The 21,470-nt window shown below is 45.2% G+C and overlaps 4 protein-coding genes across 6 annotated transcripts; 2 read left to right on the top strand and 2 right to left on the bottom strand.

The window, feature by feature from the left end:
• The first annotated feature begins 1,286 nt into the window (after nucleotides 1–1,286).
• On the top strand, nucleotides 1,287–2,830 carry LOC6607896 (succinate dehydrogenase [ubiquinone] iron-sulfur subunit, mitochondrial). Its single transcript, XM_002032614.2, has 3 exons — nucleotides 1,287–1,474; nucleotides 1,747–2,183; nucleotides 2,240–2,830. Exons 1-3 carry the CDS (start codon nucleotides 1,412–1,414, stop codon nucleotides 2,631–2,633), a joined length of 894 nt encoding a protein of 297 aa, XP_002032650.1. The 5' UTR covers nucleotides 1,287–1,411; the 3' UTR covers nucleotides 2,634–2,830.
• On the bottom strand, nucleotides 2,731–3,415 carry LOC6607897 (anaphase-promoting complex subunit 15A). Its single transcript, XM_002032615.2, has 3 exons — nucleotides 3,219–3,415; nucleotides 3,073–3,160; nucleotides 2,731–3,013 (listed from the first exon to the last, which is right to left on the bottom strand). Exons 1-3 carry the CDS (start codon nucleotides 3,345–3,347, stop codon nucleotides 2,874–2,876), a joined length of 357 nt encoding a protein of 118 aa, XP_002032651.1. The 5' UTR covers nucleotides 3,348–3,415; the 3' UTR covers nucleotides 2,731–2,873.
• Nucleotides 3,416–3,658: 243 nt separating this feature from the next.
• LOC6607898 (ubiquitin-like protein 5) lies at nucleotides 3,659–4,161 on the bottom strand. Its single transcript, XM_002032616.2, has 3 exons — nucleotides 4,050–4,161; nucleotides 3,852–3,990; nucleotides 3,659–3,786 (listed from the first exon to the last, which is right to left on the bottom strand). Exons 1-3 carry the CDS (start codon nucleotides 4,086–4,088, stop codon nucleotides 3,743–3,745), a joined length of 222 nt encoding a protein of 73 aa, XP_002032652.1. The 5' UTR covers nucleotides 4,089–4,161; the 3' UTR covers nucleotides 3,659–3,742.
• Nucleotides 4,162–4,586: 425 nt separating this feature from the next.
• Nucleotides 4,587–11,939, top strand: LOC6607899. 3 transcript variants are annotated; one of them, XM_032714438.1, is made up of 7 exons: nucleotides 4,587–4,771; nucleotides 5,502–5,683; nucleotides 6,362–6,697; nucleotides 6,752–7,332; nucleotides 8,665–10,164; nucleotides 10,222–10,334; nucleotides 10,398–11,939. In XM_032714438.1, exons 2-7 carry the CDS (start codon nucleotides 5,529–5,531, stop codon nucleotides 10,608–10,610), a joined length of 2,898 nt encoding a protein of 965 aa, XP_032570329.1. In that variant the 5' UTR covers nucleotides 4,587–4,771; nucleotides 5,502–5,528; the 3' UTR covers nucleotides 10,611–11,939. The 3 variants fall into 3 exon arrangements, with proteins under 3 accessions (XP_032570329.1, XP_002032653.1, XP_032570330.1); XM_032714439.1 differs by lacking the exon at nucleotides 4,587–4,771 and adding an exon at nucleotides 5,050–5,443; XM_002032617.2 differs by lacking the exons at nucleotides 8,665–10,164; nucleotides 10,222–10,334; nucleotides 10,398–11,939 and adding an exon at nucleotides 7,611–8,429 and having other exon boundaries at nucleotides 4,602–4,771.
• The last annotated feature ends 9,531 nt before the right edge of the window (nucleotides 11,940–21,470 follow it).

Genomic DNA, 21,470 nt, shown 5'->3' on the forward strand with positions numbered 1-21,470 from the left:
ACACGCTAAGAGTTACTTTCGAACTTCATTGTGTTTTCTCCCAGTGTGCGATGAGATGTATCCAAGGACGCTTTTATGACCTCACTTTCGCCGCTTTGTGCTCGGTCGAGTACACAAATAAAATCCTTCTTTTCACTTCCCTCGAACGGTTTTATTTAAGTTTCGCGCTCATTGTTTTTATTTGCTTTTAATAGGCGGACGAGAAGTTGTGGCCGGAATCCAGCCTTCGGTGGCAACTTTAGTGGCTGCCCGTGTTTGCTCTAACATTGAAAAAGTTTTTTCCACCGCTTTCTTCGCAGGCAGCGGCTCATAAAGCGAACTGCAGACCCACTTGCCTTTCACTTCACCTGGGCTTTCCATTTCTAGGTGCGAATGACAAAGGGCGGAGCGGGGCGGGGCGGGAAAGCGCGCAAACTTTTCCCAACAACAAAAGGTCACTGAACAATTGACAAAGGCGGCGTGCTGCTGTCTCAGGACTTGCCAAACGCCATTTAAAAAGTTTTGCATAATAGTTGGCCCACGATCTTGCGAAGTACCCGCAAGGGCAGGGTTTCTCCAATGCCAGAACAATATAGCCATTAAAATCATAAAAAAAACTCCAGAGAACGTTAGAGTTCAGTTCCTCGACTAACAAATACCCGCTACTCAGTGACATTTTCCCGTTACATTGACAGAAATTGGAAAGTAGGTTGAATATACATGTTTAGCTATAACTTTTTAGCACTTATAGCTCCCAATAACTCGACGTTAATGCTGATCTCGGCTAGAGATCCTTACTAAGAAGACGATTTCTTCTACCTGCATACCTGTATACTTTTTGGGAAATCTAGAATACCCCTTTGCTCGACGAGTTAGAGTGGGTATGAAAACCGTCCTACCATTATAGTTTGTTCTAATATCAACATTAGTGGCTGACTTTTATTTTACTAAAATCATTTAATTCTTTTTAAGTCTTAGTACGTTATGTCGGGAATATACATACAAAACAAAGAATCATTGCGATAATAGCATTAAGTTGATTTTTATACAAAGTGATTAGGCACTATTAAGTTAACTCCAACAATGTTTATTGCTTTGAACCTCCCAGAACAGAGCTTAACTTACTTTCGGAAGAAGCTGTAGCTTACATAATTTATTAGTTTTATCAAACAAGTGTTTTCTAAGTGTTTTCCAAGTTTAAATAGACTGGGAAACGAAATTCAAAGGTGCAAATACGTTACAAGCTGTGTGACCAGTGCGCGCGTGGTATATTTTAGTGCCTTTCCCAGCTCCGAGGCCGCCACGGTCACACTGCATCACCAGTTTCGTGCAAGTTTTTGTACGCAAATAAGAAAAACATTAAATTTGCTCTCAGCAAATCGATAATTGCAAACGCAGTGCCGTTTCAATTGCAGCAGAAACCACATCGAAAATGTTGGCGACCGAGGCGAGACAGATCCTGATCCGCGTGGGATCCCTGGTGGCCAGGAACCAGGTGAGTGGAGTGCCCGGTGGCCCAGGGCTCTTCTGGCCAAGATTTCAGGGGCGTGGTGGGGCGGGGGTGCAGGCGGCTTTTGGGCCGTGCAATTATATAAGGCGGAAGTGGGGAAGTAGAGGGTCCGGGATAGAAACGCCGCAGATAAACACGCAAACTGCACTCCGTAATTGGGGGAACTGCCAACTGGCAGAAGCTGTTATGTAAACCTTTTTTTCAGCGGCACCTGAATTGGATAAAATGGGTAATGGCGTGATTCTCCGAAATTGCAGATGCGAGCCATCAGCAATGGCACCGCCCAGCTGGAGCAGCAGGCGCAGCCGAAGGAGGCCCAGGAGCCGCAGATCAAGAAGTTCGAGATCTACCGCTGGAACCCGGACAACGCCGGTGAGAAGCCGTACATGCAGACCTACGAGGTGGACCTGCGCGAGTGCGGCCCCATGGTGCTGGATGCGCTGATCAAGATCAAGAACGAGATGGACCCCACACTTACCTTCAGGCGCTCCTGCCGCGAGGGCATCTGCGGCTCCTGCGCCATGAACATCGGCGGGACCAACACGCTGGCCTGCATCAGCAAGATCGACATCAACACCTCCAAGTCGCTGAAGGTGTACCCGCTGCCCCACATGTACGTGGTGCGCGACCTGGTCCCGGACATGAACAACTTCTACGAGCAGTACCGCAACATCCAGCCCTGGCTGCAGCGCAAGTGAGTGGGAGCAATCCCTACGTACTGGAATGTTAATAATACCACGACCTTTGCAGGAACGAGGCGGGCGAAAAGAAGGGCAAGGCCCAGTACCTGCAGTCCGTCGAGGACCGCTCCAAGTTGGACGGCCTGTACGAGTGCATCCTGTGCGCCTGCTGCTCCACCTCGTGCCCCTCGTACTGGTGGAACGCCGAGAAGTACCTGGGCCCCGCCGTGCTGATGCAGGCCTACCGCTGGATCATCGATTCGCGTGACGAGAACTCCGCTGAGCGTTTGAACAAGTTGAAGGACCCCTTCAGCGTCTACCGGTGCCACACGATCATGAACTGCACGCGCACCTGCCCCAAGGGCCTCAATCCCGGCCGGGCCATCGCTGAGATCAAGAAGCTGCTTTCGGGCCTGGCCTCCAAGCCGGCTCCGAAGCTGGAGACGGCGGCGCTGCACAAGTAGGGACCACGTCCTCTACTCCCAGTTCGTCCCCTGCTGTCCTTAACCAGTGAGCTAAGCCTCCGAAAATGTTTATTGGAGACTCCTCCAGCCAACATGCTTACTATGTTATAATTTATTTAAGCCTAAAGTATCCGACACTTGTTATTACAGTTTGTAAAGGGAACAAGACGCGAAAATAAATAATTGTGTATCCACCAGCCGGACGACATTGTGATGGGCAATCTGGGAACTCCCCTTCATTTAGGGGGCTGTGGGCGAGGTCTCGTCGTTCATCTGGATGTCGTCGGCGGAGTAAAAGTCCTGGGTGACCGGGATGACGCGGTCGTTCGTCTCGTCATCCTCCTCATCGTGACTGTCCGTGTCCTCGCTGTCATCGTTGGCTGCAGGAGAGGAATTGGGCGATAATGGTAATCCAAATGCAGTGTCCTGCTGTACTCACCATCCTCGTCGTCGGTCTCAATTCCGGGTATAGTGAGCATCTTGCCCAGCGGCTGCAGATCTGTGCCGGCCGTCTTAAGGGACTCTCGCTGTACGGTTTAAGTTTATAACAATTTATACAGAAAGCGGTGTCTGGAGAGAACTCACCCAGTTGCTCCTTTCATCCTCGTAACGCCGCGTCTGCGATTCTTCGTTTACGGAGGCAGGAGCCATGTCCAACCAGTAGCGATTGGCCACGGAGACTTTGAGCGTGGGAAAGAATGGAATCATGGACATTTTCGACTGAATCTCGAATGCGCTGTTTTCAATATTTGTTGTTCTTTCTCTGGACGCCTTTGTCGCTATCTGGCAACGCCGCAACAGACGCTGAAAATAATACCAATTTTACAGGGGCGGAGTCGAAGGGGAGCATTAAACGCAAATTACAATTGGTAATTTTAATTCAATATAACTATTTTTTATTAGTAAGGTATGAAAAAGGGCTTAATACAGCTTAAGCAATATTATATATACTTGAGATCCCTTCACTATTACAAATTGACCTTAAAAATCAGCACATAACCCACACGAATAATATGCAGCTAGTATACATTATTCAAAATTTGTTTATTTATTAAAGAAGCTATAAAAATTAGACAAACTCGACACAGGAACGGTACTCCCTCGCAGTTTTATTGGTAGTAAAGTTCCAGATTCATGCCATCGTGGATTTCATCTGAGAAAGCGAGAAAGAAATGCGGCTAAAGCAAGGCGTTACAAGGAGACTATTCAATGGCTTACAGTCGGATAGGCGAATCGGGTCCTTGAAGATTGTGTACCACTTCTTCAGGACAATCTTCTCGTGCTTTGTGCCCGTTTGTGCCGCGATTAGTTTCTTGAGGTCCCCGATGGTGTCGTCCGGGTTGCACTTGACGCGCACCTGTGGGTTAATCGTTTGTCAACCATGCTTGCAGTTGCCTCAGGTACTTGGCTACTTACCTTCTTGCCAAGACGATCGTTACACGTTATTTCTATCATATTTTATGGTTTTGCAAGGCAAATCACAACAATAAATTCTTGATTTGTTGTGGTATTATTGCTTAGGGTTGTCAACTCCCTTAACCGGGTACCGAGTGGTTTGAGACATCGCTAAATGTCCGCAATGCTATCGATATTTCATTTAATTTTAAATACGTTTAAATAAATATATATAGAACGTTGAGATAAAGATATCAGATATCTGACAGTATACTTAGAAAGCTCAAAGCTGCCATGACGCAAATCTATCACATCCCTGTAAAACGTGTGGAACAAATTGAACGGTTTATAACAAATTTATATTTAGATTTCATATTTATATTTATTTCATATAATATCATATTTAGATTTGTTCAACCTAAGATACAATTGTAAAAAATTAAATTTTTATTCGAAATATTTCTCTGGGATAATGAAAACAAATTCCATTTCACAACGTTCCCCGCAAATGATCCATGCGAACAATCGATACGCTGGGAAACATCGATGTTCGCTAGAATAATGGATGTGTCTTCGCCGTTCACAAGCCATTCGAATTTTTTCGCCGCTCGGAATAGACGTGATTTTACCGTCGTGACGGTGGAGGCTATTTTTAAAACGGTCGCGGCGCTTGCAAACAAACCTCATATTCAGCTATTTAACGGAGGAATTAATTAGTGCGACAGTACCAGAAATATTACTAAGTATGTGACATATTTGCGGGCAAACTGCCCGAAGCAGTGTGCGGAGTTTTTGTTTGTGTGCGTGCGTGCCTCATTTTTACATCCACGTACTTACATAAATACATATATGTACGTTATGACGCAGCTGTGGAAAACTTGTTTGGGTTTCCATTTCACCGAATCACGGAATCAACGAATATTTGCGCCTGTGCTGCGAACTCATTTTGGGCAGTAAGCCATTGTATTGATTATCGCGCGGTGTTTGCGGATGGCGTGGTCCGCCGGAGCACCCTGTAGCGCCACCCCCTTCCCCGCCCCCTGCAGTCAACATCTGTGCTCGAAAGGTCGGGCGGGCGTCGTTTTCGGCTATGTGGCCCACCACCAATGGATCCCCACGGTCACTGGCAGCAATTCGCGATCCGAAATGCTCCGGCCTATTTTTAGACGCGGTCTTTGCGGCCTGCCTACTTAACTACCTCCCCAATGCATTCTAATTAAAAACCGGGCACTGCGCTCATTTCCACACGCATTGCATTGCATAATGCGGCATTAATGTGGCGGGGAAAGCTCGCTTCGGAAAGCACTCGAGCATTGAAGTGAAGAGCACATAGACCGAATGTTTTCCAGCTGCCCAATTGTAAACAACCCACGCCTAGCACGCACACATACGCACAAGCACAAGCACACAGACTGGTTATAATGTTTACTCCAAATAAATCGTTGCCCATGTTAATTATTTGTTTCTTCGCAGGGCCCGAGCACTGGAGGGAATCTAATCATGAGCGAAAATACATACCAGATAGAAACGCGTCGGCGGTCGCGTTCCAAGACCCCCTTCCTGAGATCGAGCTGCGACCATGAGAACTGTGAGCACGCCGGAGAGGAGGGGCATGTGCACCACCTCAAAAGGAAATCGGCGGCCCCCAATGTGCAGTAAGTGTCTGGGATACTCCCGAAATAGGCCTCCAGACGAAGCCCTTTATCGCGAACCCATAACATTATTTTTAGCCCTTATAAGCAGTAAAATTGTTAGCATTCGATATGTTTACGGAGTTCGAGTCAATTTCACTTTGAGCAGGGAATCTAGGAGAATTCAGTCTAAACTCTATAACTATCTCCTTTGGTCCTGAACCAGACCATTAATTCCAGTTAAGCAAGTATAGCGACTGTATGTATGCCATGTGCCGCCGCCATGACGTCACCTTTTTGTTATTCACGCTCGCCGCGAATTTAAATTTCGAAGCGGGTAGAAAACGAAGGCAAAGCCGCATACAGGGTGCGGCATCTGGTCGAGCTTCGGTAGTTTTTGGCGCCCATTTCGAGAGAGCCTGGTCGGTCTGATGATCAGTCTTCAAGACTCGATGACGACATTCAGGGTCCAACGTCAGCCGTCAGAAATCGTTTTCACGTTTTAGCCACTAAATCGAGCACGCTGGGGTGGGACAACAGTCGTTTGCGCTGAAGGCCAGCGGCTATTATAAGCATATTTTTGTGTTTTTGTTTTGATACGCTGTACTCGTCGTTTCAAACGATTCCGAGCACGTTATCACGGACTTACTGAAATATTTTCCCCAAATCTTACCAACTACTATCTACACCTCTTCTTTGCAGAACGATAATAGAGGAGCATATAGTGGAGTCGAGTATCAGTAAGAAAACCCGGGCAAAGGCGTTCGCCCAGCTGACCTCGGACTATTCGAGCGACGACATGACTCCGGAGGCCAAACGCAAACAGAACTCGATCACGAGCACAGTCACGTCGATTCTCACCAAGCGATCCGGCGGCGCCACATCGACGCCGCGAAACAGGAGCCAGCTGGAGACCACACAAAACACGCTGAACTCCGCCCAGGAAAAGCTAAACCAATCGAACGGAAACCTCAGCTCGGGAAATGTCAGCGATTATCTGGCCTACATCGAGTACAGAGATGCTGGCGAGTACTGGAAGTGAGTGAACCATTCCTGCACATTTTAAACTGTACTAATGATGCTATTTTGCAGCAAAACTCCCAAGACGGACTATACCTACTCAGAACTGTCCCCCCACCGACGCCAGTTGGCGCCAGGAATTGTTGCCATGCCCAACATGTCCAGAAAGAGCCTAGAGAACCATAACGATCGGGTCAACTACATGGTCCAGCAGAACCCTGCGCAAGAGGAGTTCATCCGCCGCCGCTACCAGTCCAAGTATACCCAGCAGGTCAACTATGACTCCGCAGATGAACTGGACGCCACTTTTGGCCAGCAAAAGCAGAGCTGGTGGCTCATCCGCCTCATCCAGCTGGTTGTTAGCAGCATTACCACTGTGTGGAGTCGTGTGACCAATCTCTCGGCCACGGAGACGACTGCCTATCAAAACTACTACGCTAAGCGCCAGCAGAGTCAACGAGTTGGACTTTGGGGGAAAATAGTACAGACCATCGGAAGAGGACTTGCAAGTTTGCTGCGCTACCTGTATGTTTTCATCGGATCGGTGCTGAGTTTGGACACGTGGTTGCTACGATCCTCGGATGCGGAAAACAAGTCGAAAAAGCGCTTCCTCATATTTCTGCTGATTTTGTTGCCCTTGCTGCTGCTGTCGGGTGAGTAGGCTTCTAAGCACCGTCCGATTTTCGCTGTAAAGTAAAATATGTTAGAGCGTGTGCCCTTGTATCGGTTCGAGAATTCATGCTGTATCCATATAGATCACCTCCAGTCGTTTTATTTATAAACTCGTCTGGTCGTTGGTAGTCGCGTGACGCCATCGATAATTTGTTAGTGAAATCCCGCGGATGAGATTTAAGTGGCCATGTGATGACATATTTTATTTTCCATTCGCCGTCTGCCAAGGTTAAACGCCTAATTTGCTTTGCCTTTGCAGGTCTGTTCTATTACATACACCCCAATGAAACTTTCCCACCCAAATCCCTGTCCGATTACACATTCACCCTACCTGAGTTGCCCAAAATCGATGTGAAAGACTACCTGAACCAGGAGCAGTTCGAATCGCTACGCTCTCAGGCCGCCGAGCATGCGGTCCGCGTTCGCGATTGGGCTGACGACTACATTCTGTACTTGAGAACCATCGGTCAGAACGTGGTCAACAAGGGTCGCCAGTTATTTCAGGGCGATGATAAAGTCTATTATGAGCGTGTGTAGGGAACATCTGCAATGGGCAGGCTACCGTTTGGTGGTCGAACTGCTGCAGCAGTTGCTTATTTAGTGATCTGGTTGGGTGCAACGCCCCTTGCACTTAGACACATATGACAAACTTTCTTTATGAACAATATGAGTACAAAGTAAAGCATTTGATCCGTTTTTTGTCCGTCTGCTTGACCCGCTGTTTTGCGCACTTACTTTATAGTTTTTCGTCCTGTCATTTACCCACATTCATAGGCAAACGCCCCCCACATATCCCACCACACTAACCCACACAATTCCCAACAAAATGCAACATCACAGGCTGATGGGAGAAGGATAGAGCTCGCGGCTGTTCAAATTGCAGAACTCTCGTAATCATTTACGTAAACTTCATTCTTGTCCAACAATTAGGGCCTTTATCCGTCTGGGTCAATGCCCTAACTAAATCTTACTTGTTGTTAAACAACGTTTAATTGTAATTTGTTCACTGTTTGCTTTGTAATAGTCTATACAAAAATAAACCGCAAACAATTTCATACGAAACATCAAGTACAAAGAAGAGTTGTTTGTTTTATTTGCCATTTGTTGGAAGTTCGCTAAATGGTAAGTAAGATGTAAACAAAGCAATATTAGTTGGCCAGAATCGAACTCTATCCTTCTGCATTTGTGTTGGAATAACCCCAAAAACGAGTTCCCTGTTACCTCAGTCCGGTTGATAATTGAAGTTGGTGGGGACTGGAAATGTAGAAGGATTGCCAACTAATAGTGCTATGTTTAATTTTCTCCTTTCCCAGGATGGTTGCTCCTGCAGGAGGATCAACGTAGTGCTTACGTTCAGCAGGCTGAAGCCCTGTTGCCACTGCCACTAGCTGTTTTCGGCTCCCTACATAGTCGGTTGTCAAATGCTGGAGCTACCTTGAAAAGTTGGATGGAAATGGCCACCGTCAGGAGTTCCCAGCGGGAAGACGAGGCCATTAAGGTGAACATGGCCAGCATTGAACAGAACATCCAGAAAGCCTTGACTGCCGAGGAATACGAAAATATCTTAAACCATGTAAACAGTTACGTGCAGCAGTTGGTCGAGCTGAAAATGCAGCAGCATTCCAAGGAGCTCGCACCGCAACAGGTTCAACTCATTGTTCAGCTGATGAAGGAAAACCTCCATCAGATTGTCCACAAAACGGAGCTAAGCGAAAAGGATTTGTCTGATCTGGCCATAAAACTGAAAATGGAGCTGCAAAGCTCAGGCGGTTGGCAAGATGGAGCTAAACTATCACAAGCTAACTTAGAGGAGATAACCAGGCTAATTAAATCAGAGGTTCACCTCCACGAATCGCACTACACCATTCAACTGGACAGGATAGACTTTCCATCCCTGCTGGAGCGTATTCTTGCTGCGCGAGCATTGGCAGACTTTGTAGATGCTCGAATTAGTCTTCGGGTGGGAGAGCTCGATCCAAAGGAGAGTTCCGGTTCCTCAGATGCAGAAATCCAAATTGAGCGTCTAAACAGGGAAATCGCCTTCATTAAGTTGGCTCTCTCAGACAAGCAAGCGGAGAACGCCGATCTGCACCAATCAATCAGCAATCTGAAGCTCGGCCAAGAGGATTTGCTGGAACGCATACAGCAGCACGAACTGGCCCAGGATAGGCGCTTCCACGGGCTGCTGGCTGAAATAGAAAACAAACTGTCTGCGCTTAACGACTCGCAGTTCGCTCTTCTGAACAAGCAGATCAAGCTATCCCTGGTCGAAATTCTGGGATTCAAGCAATCCACCGCTGGCGGTGCCGCTGGCCAATTGGATGACTTCGATCTGCAGACCTGGGTGCGCAGCGTGTTTGTGGCCAAGGACTACCTGGAGCAGCAGCTGCTAGAGCTGAACAAGCGCACCAATAACAACATCCGCGACGAGATTGAGCGTTCGAGCATCCTGCTGATGAGCGACATTAGCCAACGACTCAAACGGGAGATTCTTCTGGTTGTAGAAGCCAAGCATAACGAGAGCACCAAAGCGCTGAAGGGCCATATCCGCGAGGAGGAGGTGCGCCAGATAGTCAAGACGGTGCTAGCTATTTACGATGCCGACAAGACGGGTCTGGTTGACTTCGCCCTGGAGTCGGCGGGCGGCCAAATCCTTTCCACGCGTTGCACTGAGAGCTACCAGACAAAGTCGGCCCAAATATCGGTGTTTGGAATTCCACTTTGGTATCCCACCAACACGCCGCGGGTCGCCATCTCACCCAATGTGCAGCCAGGGGAGTGCTGGGCATTCCAAGGGTTTCCCGGATTTCTAGGCAAGTCGCGGGTGAAAAGTAAATGCTAAAACAGTCCTTATAGTTTTCTTCCCACAGTGCTAAAGCTCAACTCGTTGGTGTACGTCACTGGATTCACCCTAGAGCACATACCGAAGAGTCTATCCCCCACAGGAAGAATAGAATCAGCTCCTCGAAACTTCACTATCTGGGTAAGTTTGACTAATGGTCAAAGGAAGGGGTGCATTTCTAATACGACTTATCCATCAACTCAGGGCTTGGAGCAGGAGAAGGACCAGGAACCCGTATTGTTCGGCGAGTACCAGTTCGAGGACAATGGTGCTTCCCTCCAGTACTTTGCCGTTCAGAACCTGGACATCAAACGGCCGTACGAGATCGTCGAGCTGCGGATCGAGACGAACCACGGCCATCCCACCTATACATGCCTCTACCGGTTTCGCGTGCACGGCAAGCCGCCGGCCACATAGATCTGTTCAAATCTCTTCTAGTGACCTAAGTACTGCCAGGTGTACATAATGTCTGTGCCTTAAAAAGGAAACTCAACAATATATCACTGCGAGATGTGGATCAACGGAGCCCAGCCGTTTTCAACAATGCGAACTGTGTAAAAAGTAAGGCTATATAGACTGTAAGTGTTTTGTATCATATCACATTAAGGTTAACTTGTACATAGCATCTTATTTAAGTCAGGACTCGAGTCCCTAAGTACTATAATATTTATTAGTATTTAGTTATTTTCCTGAAATCAATCATCGTTCCTTCAAGTCGACTCTACTTACGCAAGCAATTCAACCCATTGACAGAGCACTCAACCCAATTTATAAACAAATTTCAAATTCCAATTTCACTTTGTCATTGTTTTTGTCATTGCCTTTGCCAGCATTTAGCTACCTGATAAGGGAATTAACCAAACTTAAAGTAAACGCAGCTTCCGCTTGGAAAACAAGCCATGATCAACTATTGCGCTTCAATCAAACTGCATCAGTCAGCAAATCTCAATTCCATAATGCAGTGAAAACCTTCAGCATAAAGCTTTTATGCTAAGCATAATTAAAAATTCAATTGGCGCCAAATAAAATTGGTATTGTTTAATTATTTAAAAAAATTTATTTTAATATAATTTTATATTTTTTGATTATAAACTTTTTCACATACAGAGGTGGCCAAAAGTATTTACACAACGAGCACTATCTGTACACTATTACACTACACTGGTTTTTGCTTATCCTTAATTGGAAACCGTTCAGACTGATCTTATAATTCTTAATCCTAATCCAATCAACCTTGGCCAGACGTTTTTCATTAGAAACTTCTTGAACTTTCAATTATGTTTAGAATAAAAGCTTTATGCTGAAATTATTTTACTACATTGTGGAATTGAGATTTGCTGACTGATGCAGTTTGTTTGGAGCGCAATAAGTTGACCATTGCTTGTTTTCCAAGCGGAAGCTGGGCTTACTTTAAGTTTGGTTATCTCTCTAATCGGGTAGCTAAGTGCTGGCAAAGGCAATGACAAAAAATTGGAATTTGAAATTTGTTTATAAACTGGGGTTGAGTGCTATGTTTACGGGTTGGATAACTTGCACATATTTTTTACCATGTTTGCCATTTAAAAGCGTTTGAAGTTAATAGTCATAGTTTGTCTAAGCCACACACTTGCTGAATATGTATACTTTAAGCTATATCTAAGCTAAAATGTTTTATCATGAAAACTTGCAAAATCCCTATAAATGCCATAGCAATTTGAATTCATACCTCTAAAATAGTGACAAATAAAATTGAAACTCACTGAATAACTCGATCGAATAAAATCTGCCTCCATCCCTCCCAATGAAACAAACTATTTCAAGTTTTCCATACTTGTCGTATACGTAATATGTCTAAAGAGTGAACCCAAAAATAGTTGATAATTAAAAATATAGTTTTCTCTTGTTTCTATAAGTTTACTTAATTGGCTAAGTTTGTATCTACTTCCTTCGTTCATTAAGGCTTTTCCCATTTTTAACAATAAACACATTGCTGTGAAAAAACGTTTTCTTAATCAAAAGGCAGGCGAAAAAATGGCTGTCAAAGCCATGGGAAGTAATTAACCTTTGCTATCCGGTTTCCGTAATTAGTTATTTCTGGACGCCAACGAAGGATTGGAAAAAAAGGGATGCTGAGTTCAAAATCATTTGCTTGTATCCTTTGCTATCTACATTTAGATAATGTGTGGAAAATGTCCATTTGAATGGGATTTAATTGCATAATGACGCATTTTACTCCTGACTGCAGTTGCTTATAATTTGCTAACAATTTGCATGTTATTGTTAAGCCGATTTAGCATAAATGATGATGCAGGACTTGTGCTGCAACCTGATGAATTTATTAAGTGCACTTCTGTTGCAAGTAGACTCGTCTTCGGTAATTTAATATGAAAATACCTTTGCAACTGTTGACTCCGCACGGATGTGTCATTTCGTCCGGGGTTAATGCAAATTGTCTTTTAATTTGTTGTGCCAGCAAATTCCTGGCGCTGGCAAGTCAAAGGATTTCATCTTCAAGCGTCAGCGAAGGCATGCACTTAATTAAAGCCAGCTGGCTGTCTCAAACGTATCTGATGTGATGGAGCATCTTGGATGGCGGGATGGCAGGACCCCGTCAAAGGGACCACCTGCGGATGTATGAAATTTCTGCGAACAGAACGACCAGGCCACTGGGCCGCCATTAGGCAGATTCCCGCCTCGGAAGGATCTGCGTCGCAACAGGACTGCGGCATGTCCTCGTTTGATCCTGAATTACAGGCATTGCTCGGGCGTTTGTGTAATTGCCGAGTTGCCCCGTCTACACACACGCATTAAGTTTAATTGCCACCGGGGCCCGAAAACTTTTAATTTCGCGGGGCGTAAGTTCAGCGCATATTCATTTCGCACCTTCTCGATGGCGGCAAAAGAAGTGGCATGCAGCACGCTTAATTTGTTTACACAAATCTTGCTCAAATGCCAGCCACCTCCGCCGCCGAATTCCCATCGGGGAATAAAAAATGAAACGACTCTGGGAGCCGGCGGCACTCAGTTCTGGCAGCAAAACTTTCGTCCTGCGAGTGTGTAACAATTAAACTGCAGCTAAAAATAGTGACTAATGAGAAAAGTTTGCAGCAGCAGCAGCGGCTGTAAAAAATGAAGGCAAAACCCGCCCACTTTCCTCCTCTGAATCGAGAATCGAGTCGAGCTGAGTGCTGTTTAAGTTGGCGGCAACTTTTCTCTATTTTGTATTGAATTTGCTGGCGTGTCGGACCGCCATTTGCTGGCCTTAATGGATCAGCCAGCTGAAGTGTGCCAGCCATAAAGGGAGTTGCAATCCAGACGAGACAATAAAACCCAAGCCATCATATCACACTCTTATCCCCCAGCCGCAGGAAAACTTCGGGAAAGTTTACGGCCTGGTTTGATAAGGAAATTCTTCAAGTTTCAGCAAAAAAAGCTTAATTTCTATAGGAGTGGGCTCCACTCATATCCTTGTATTGCCACTAGGCCCAAAAGATTGCTTCCGATCCGAGGATCCATGCGTCGTTGGCCCAGTCAACCTGCAAAGCAGCGTTTATGGCCGCTTCGGGTGTCGCTAACTGCTTGCGCTTCGGGCCAAAGTATCTCGCAAATTCCAATGACGTGACACTGGACTTGCCACCGGAAACCGATTGGCCGTACAGTGAAGTCCCGGTCACAGTGGCGCCCGCAGTCGCATCCGCATTAGGTATACGCATACTCGTCCATGCGGCGGCTGGGAAAGTTTTGTTTGCCATGCAAATCTGTTTGCGATGTGCATGGGAGACACTTGTGTGACTTGTTGGCGTAATTGAATTCATTTGGGGGTCGGGCGACAGCCGGAGGAGCAAGTGCCAGCACAATAACTATTTAACAAACCGTTATGCACACATTTTGATAACTTTCAATTTGATTCCACTCTGCGGCGACATGGCAGCTCAACTCAGCTCGGCTCAGCGGGAGCAGGAGGAGCAGGAAGAGGAGCAGCAGCAGGAGGAAGTGTTGTGCTCTGCGGCCATAATGAAATAAACTTGTCACACAGTCGGCAGAAGCCATTTGCCCCATGTCCTGTTTCCCGAAACTACGTCCGCCGGATGAACTACGGCCCGGGGGTCAAAGTTCGGCAGGCTGGCAACTGGCAGCTGGTGTGCCGCCCTCATTGGAAATTTAATTACGCATGGCACTTGTTTACCGATCCAAAGTTAAGCCTTGCTCCCGAGCGGACGTGCGCATTAACCTTAATTAAGTGACAAACAATCCAAGTTCGTCACGACATCATTTTATTTACAGGCAATTGAATTTTAATAGGAATTCGCCTTGGCGAGAATCTCCCTGCCTTAGCTAGCACCCGGCGAGCGCTGCTCCCCTTGGAGCTGGAGTCCTGGAATCCTTGCCCCTCCGGCCGACTGGCCATTTGCATGGCTCTTGGCAACGCAACTCTTTGGGCTGCCGGCCATTATTTCGCACTTCTGTGTAATTTAATTCATTTGCAATGCCTTTGCGAATTATGTGGATGGGAGGTTTACTCTGCCATTTGCCGTTTGCCATTTACCATTTGCCTTTGGCCTGCCCTCCAGTGCCTCGGGATTCGTGTCCTTTTGGCGGCCCAGTGTTTGGCCTTAAAGTCCTTTTACGGCCAACGGGCCACAGAAACCCCGAAAGCCGCAAGCCACTTTCGTGATCCTTCATCGGAGTCATCTTAACGCATCATTTAAGCCGGCAGGGCGGTCGACTGCCCCAAAGAGGGTCAGATAACGTTCGTCCTTGCTGCTCTTAATTAAAGATTAAATGTGCTAAGTTGCCGGGACTTTTGGCAGAAGGACGTTGCTTTAATATCGCTCGATGTCCTGTTGGATGTGTTTGGCGGAGGGCAGGCCACCCCCGCCCCACATCCACATGTGTGCTGCTTCCTGGTTCATCCATGCATCCATCCATCAATCAATCAATTACGCTTGGAAGTGCGCCAGGATAATATAACGTGCCTGAAACGGAGTTTTGTCAGCAAAATTTACGATCAACTTGGCAGAAAGCCGTATTACGAATGTATGCATTGAAGAAATGTCCTTTAAGCCCGTTATTAACAAAAAATCGAAAGTATTGTATTTCTGTTTAGGAAATTCAGGGCTTTGCTGCATGTGCTGCAACTTTTATCTATAAAAACATATTTGTGGAAAGATAGCACCTAAAATCAGAAAACGAAGCCAAATGTATGGAACATCAAAGAATTCTCTGTGAATTGTAAATCAAGGATCTGAATGGTCGGTTGACTGGACTGGCAACTAAAAGTTTAATTTTATATCAGTTTCGTAGTATTTTAAATATTTTTCAAAATAAATAAGCCAACGGGCAACTTTAAAAATGCGAAAGCATATAACTAATCATATATATTTCCTTTTTTTGTGTCGTTTTAAAAATTGCATGACTCATAAAAGAGACGTGGATTTCACTGCAAGTTTGCGTATAGAATAAAAGGCAACTCAACATATTGTTGTTGAAGAGTAAGTTGCAAAAATTGTGTGTAAGTCCTTTCAACAAATAATGGATGTGCCATTGAAGTATACTCGTACACTTCAGTCACTTGCCGTAGTTAAGTTGCCTTCTTACTTGAAGATTGTCGGAAACTTTAAACGTTTTTATTTCCGCCAGACCTTATGTTGTTCTTTACCTCTCGTTTGGCTTAAAACATTTATGTGCGAACACAGCTATGGCATATACATATATCATGTGATTTTCATGCAACATACATACATATTAATTCAGTTCGGAAGCTGCGAAATTGCTGCCCATTGTTTGATTGCTGTAAATGCCGGACTTAGCTGGCAAAACAATTATTTACCTAAATGGTTTGCCCACGTCAATGGCAATTGTCTGCGATTTCCATTTGGCTGAAATGTGTTGCATACAGGCTGTCAGAAGGCTGTCAGAGGCATCCGAACAATGAAATCCGGCAAAAGGGACGAACTGCAGCCGAGGAGGCCAGTTGGGCGCTGCAACAAAAGCAGGATAAGGCAAACTTTTTAATTGAAAACCAACAAAAATATAACGTCAAAAGTTGCAAGTGGTTGACACTTCGCACCCGCTCCACCCCGCCACCCATCCACCGATCCAGACCATGCAGCCCGTCCATCCGTTCATCCGTCCCACCCGTCGTATGCGTAATATTGGGGCTAGCAGGCAGCAAGAGTAAACGAAACGAAACGAAACGATATGAATCCTTTGCGACAGCCGTTGCCTGTCATCCAGTGCTTTAAGCGAGCGTATGTGCACACACGTGTGTATGTCCAAGAGCACTGGTCTTTAATCAGGAGGAGAGCTATTGCCACATCGTTATGAGCGGACTCGAGGAGGCGCCGCACTGCTATATATATTTAAATTTAAGATTATGGCCGTACGCGGAGTGCGCCGAGTGCACTCGTGACTGGCGGATTGGGATGGCGATTGCTGTTGACACAATTCCGCATCGGGCTTTCTCCCATTGCGCTTTATTTACGTCTCTGCAACTTATCGAAGTTGGCATATGATGCTCGCAGTTCGCGCGTTTTTCAAGCCGCCTGCACGCGTCCGAGCTGCCGACTCCGCAGAGCTTAACTGCATCAGCTGCAGTTGGTAAACAACCAGACACCCTCTGCCGCCCACTGCCACCCACTTCATTCCCTCCACGCCACCGGCGATGTAATGTGATTATTCAGTTGTTTTGCTCGCAATTAAAACAAATTGTGCCCGCTGTGGGCGAAAGCATAAACAAACTGCTGGATGCCAGCGAATCGTATTTGTGCGAACAATGATGGTCGCAATTCGATTATTCCACCAGTTGCACGGCTTCAGCTCGAATTAATCTCCAACCCGGACATCCTTGGGTTCGTGATTAAATCGCTCATAAGGCCAGCAACGGGCCATAAAAAATCAATTGCGACTGTGGCAATGCCACAAAGATTTACGTTTCAATTTCCGATTCTGCCACAATAAAAACCAACGCGAAGGGCGCCGTGTGTATCCCTGGAACACGAACACATGTGTGCAAATCAGGATTCCTGCAGGACTCAGACGAGTGTGTGTGTGTGTGTGCCTGCGACTTTGTGTGTGACCATAAGCTGGCTTAGCAGATTTGTTGCCGAAATTAGCAGGCTGTAGGGATTAAAAAAAGGGAGCGGTCGCCGTGCAGGATATCTTTTTTCGGCAAAGGAATTCGGCGTCGTTCGAACAGATTTATGCGCCATAAAAGAGCGGCTAGACGTGAACGAACATATCAGCAAGGAATCTCTTTATGGCGACCAATAAAAAAGGAACCCGACTGGCAATAAAAAGTGAAATGCCCGATCAGCACAGCCCACCCTTTGCGCACCTTCCAACATAACCGGTTACTGATTTAATATTTAGTCCTTGGCAACAATATCCGAATGCAAATACCTTATGTTTGCACTACGCTTTTGTCCATTCCGTCCATTCATGCTGGTTGTTTCTGTTAATTCAAAGTCAACAGCCCCGAAATAAAACCCGAGTCCATTGTGGTTGCCTAAGGTAATTACAAAGGCAATGTTTACTTATGGCCCTTCATTAATATGTGAAAAGGTCCTTGCTCTTTCCCCGCCGTGCGGATTTTAATTGCGGCACATACGTGTTTTATTGCGTGCAACTTGTTGGGGCCTTTCCTGCGGCCAACTTGGGCCTAAGCCAGTCGAAACAGCTAAAAGGATCAGGGATACAGCCGTAGCTGGCTGACAAGTTGTCGCAGCCGCAGGTGCGGAGCAGCTCTCACCGTGCACTTTGATAAAGTTCCAGGATAATGCAGGATAATGTTCCTCTGCTAAGTATGCCACTGAGATAGCAGCCCCATCCCCACCCACGCTTGCCACCCACTTCAGCCCACACTCGCAAAAAGTCATCTGTTGTTACCTAATTGTTGCGGGGTGTATTATTAACCGCTTTCTAATGCAAATCATTCCATTCAATGTTCAATTAGATATATAGATATATATAGATATTTTAGATATAATATCTAATAGAATGCATTTTAACTGCGAATACTCGAGTAGTAAATTTGGAAGTCTGTAATGAATAGTGTCTTGCCAGCAGACTAAACAAATGGTATCTGATAGTCGATACGCTCGACTATAGCTTTCCTCCTTGACTGGTTCTATTCTTTAACTTCTTAAACGAATTTAAAGTATACCTAAAACTTTTCGTTAAGCAATGACAATTTCTGAGTGTATCCTTGAGCCTTGGGGCTGTCGTGGTACCCCACTCATCCATTCGATGCGCTGCAACCTCTTGCAGCCCCATAATTGCCATAGCAACGCCAACTTCTGCGATTCTTGAGCACGGGGAGCTGGGAGATGGGTGATGGGATCGGGGAGCTGGGAGCTGGAAGCGCTTTCACTCTGTTGTTTTCAAATTGCTTTTAGCAATCCCTCATACTTTTGTGTTACACTTCAATGGCGAACGCCGAGCCCCGCGCCTTCCACATTTTCCATTCGCTGCGCCATAATTACAGGTGCAGCACGAAATGGCTCGCAATTGCATTTCATCTTCAGCGTCCGTAATCAGACAATTTTGAAGTGTTTTGCATTTAAGTTTCGCTTTAATCAGGCCTCAGGCCGGCGGAGGAGAAACTTTTCGGTCAAGAGACAAAAGGCGCAGATAACAGCTATGAAAACAGGAAGTGGCCCCAGGCCACCGACCAGTGCTGCCAAGGGAAACACAGAATACTACGGAACTCGTTTCGAATATTCATTGTAAAAGACGCATTCTACCCATCTGCTTTCAACATTTTGTTGAAAATGTGAGATCCCTTTTAATGATATATAACATCAAATTAGCGTAACCGAAGATAGCATTCTAGTTTTTGATATTACCTGATAAGGTTCTCTACATTTAGTTCTAATTAATGAAATAAATAACAAAATAACTGGGCAGCACTGGCACAAGTACCATATCTGAAACACGGAACCCGAAACAGGGAGCCAAAAAAGCTGTTGAGTAAGAGCCCAAGTTGGAGTAGTCTCCAGTTCGTTCGTTACGTTATTTTTGTGTTAACTGATTTCCATACTGTTGTTAGTTTCGCCAACTATGCACCTAGGTACACACACTGATGGGTGTGGGTTCACTTGCCAACTTCTGTTTGGTACACGGAAAAACTTTTAAGCATTTTCACACCCACTGAGTGCGTTTGAAGCGAATTTAATTCCGATATATCGGTTCGTCTTTAAGCTTTTTCAGCTTAATCAATGAAAAATGTGCACATGTGCAATGGAAGGTGATTTCAATTGCAGTATCAATTTAATTTAATGGTCATCAAGCTCCATCGAAGGCTGGGAGCAGGAATTTACACAGGTAAATCTGGCTTTGCCACAAAATAAAACGCACGAAAAGCACGAATCAAATGTTCAGCTATCGATAATCCACATATTTGTTATAAAATGAAATTCGCATTTCCATGACAGGGCATTAAGATATTTCCAGAATCAAGAACGTATTAAATATCCAATTCGCAGGGTATTATCCCGTCAACGAAGTGCACCAGAGCTTTTAGTCCTAGTTTTCAGAGGATCCGCACCAAAAACACTCGTTTATTCCACAGATTGTTTCACAATGCCACCGAGGAGCGTCTGTCAAAGAGCTGCAGACTCGAGTGTCGAATGAGTTTTAGCATATTAAATATTTACATTTGGCATATAGTATATGGTATATGGCTTTGCAAGCGTAATGTGAGCTCAAGGCCATACCACCCCGCCCCGCTACGAGATTAGACCAAGATGATGGCTCTGGCTGGATAGCCACTTGGTTCTGGTCAGGGCCAACTCAGGCGGCGGAAGGGGGCTTGGAATTTATAATTGTGATTTAATTTGCATAAACTTAAGACATCTGCCTTGGGGCAGCAGCGCATGTCCTGTCATCATCATTTTTATGGCACGGTCAAGGCTTCCAAGCCTAAATTTTAAAACAATACGTCTAATATTTATGACCGAAGTTTTGTAATAGGCTTTTTTGCGGCTTATGAAAGGATTAGCCTAAGATGCTCGAAAGCAACCTTGGTCGAAACAAAGAATGCTCACTGTTAAATCTGCAAAGGGCTGATGACAGTTTTATTAAATTTCCACGTGATTTGCAAAGATTTATGTCGGTACAACATCTAGAAAAAAAGAGTAATGAAGGCACTAAAAGAAATTCCGCAAATTCTAAAAAAACAACGCGACATTCACAGGTATAAAAATAGTATATTGAAATAAAAATTTGTACGCTTTTAATGTTAATACATTTTAAAACAATATCTTTTTAACATTTGCGGCAAATATAATATAGGAAATAAATTAAAGCGATTTAACTATTTCCATAAATTATTTTCACAGTATTTGTATGTGAGTAGGTATAAAGTAAGATTTTTTAAAATAATTAATTATTAATGTGCAACCCTTTTAGCACGGATGACCGGTTTATAGTGACAATATATGTAGGCCACAACTCTTAATTTATATGGTTATTCATATAATGCATAGTTAAATATTTAAATACATTTTCTCATACGCGCTTTTTGCTGGTTATGATTTCGATTAATGCGCGCATTTGTGGGGAGCAATATAATTGCTTTGGCAAACATTAAATTCATATCGGATCGGCATCATCTGCCAGCTGGCAATATTGTTTAGCCATAACGATATAAATATTTTCTGCATAAATTGCTCTCGCACGGATAACGATTTGCATTCACATAAATATTCAGCACTTAGATTGGGTCAATCGCCATCCCTCATATGACCGGAAGTGAATGGATTGTAACATCTGAGGCAACTTCTGGGCCGTTATTTATCTGGCGCATTCATCGCCAACTGTTGCACAAAATCCAAGGACACTCAAGGAGCGGAGGAGTAGCTCTCCATTTGGGCGGGCATTGTTATATTGTGTTAATGCATGACATTGTTAGGCAGCTCAAAGTGTACAAAAGAAATTAGCAAACTTGAAAAATAAGAAAAGCTGCGAATTCAGCGGCAACTGTTGACAGTTATCCTGGCACAAACACGCATTGTAATGTCTAACAAGCTTCACAGCAAACATCGCCCGTCACTCAACGGCCTCACAGTCCTGACAGGTCCTGCGTCCTTAAGTGTGTGTGGCTGTGTGTGGGTGTGTACGGGTGTGTGGGCCTCTGTCATTTACATATTTACACTTTGCTCCCGGTGCCTTGGACTGAACTTTAGCCCGTGGTGGTGCTGTGCGCCACATGTCCTGCCCCAAGGATGTCCAATGCTAATGTAACTATGCTCCTCCACATCGTAGCATCCCGTTCCCGAGAGTGCGCTGCTCAAAATC

The sequence above is a fragment of the Drosophila sechellia genome, chromosome 2R (genome assembly GCF_004382195.2).
Source record: "Drosophila sechellia strain sech25 chromosome 2R, ASM438219v1, whole genome shotgun sequence".
NCBI classification, from domain to species: Eukaryota; Metazoa; Arthropoda; class Insecta; order Diptera; family Drosophilidae; genus Drosophila; species Drosophila sechellia.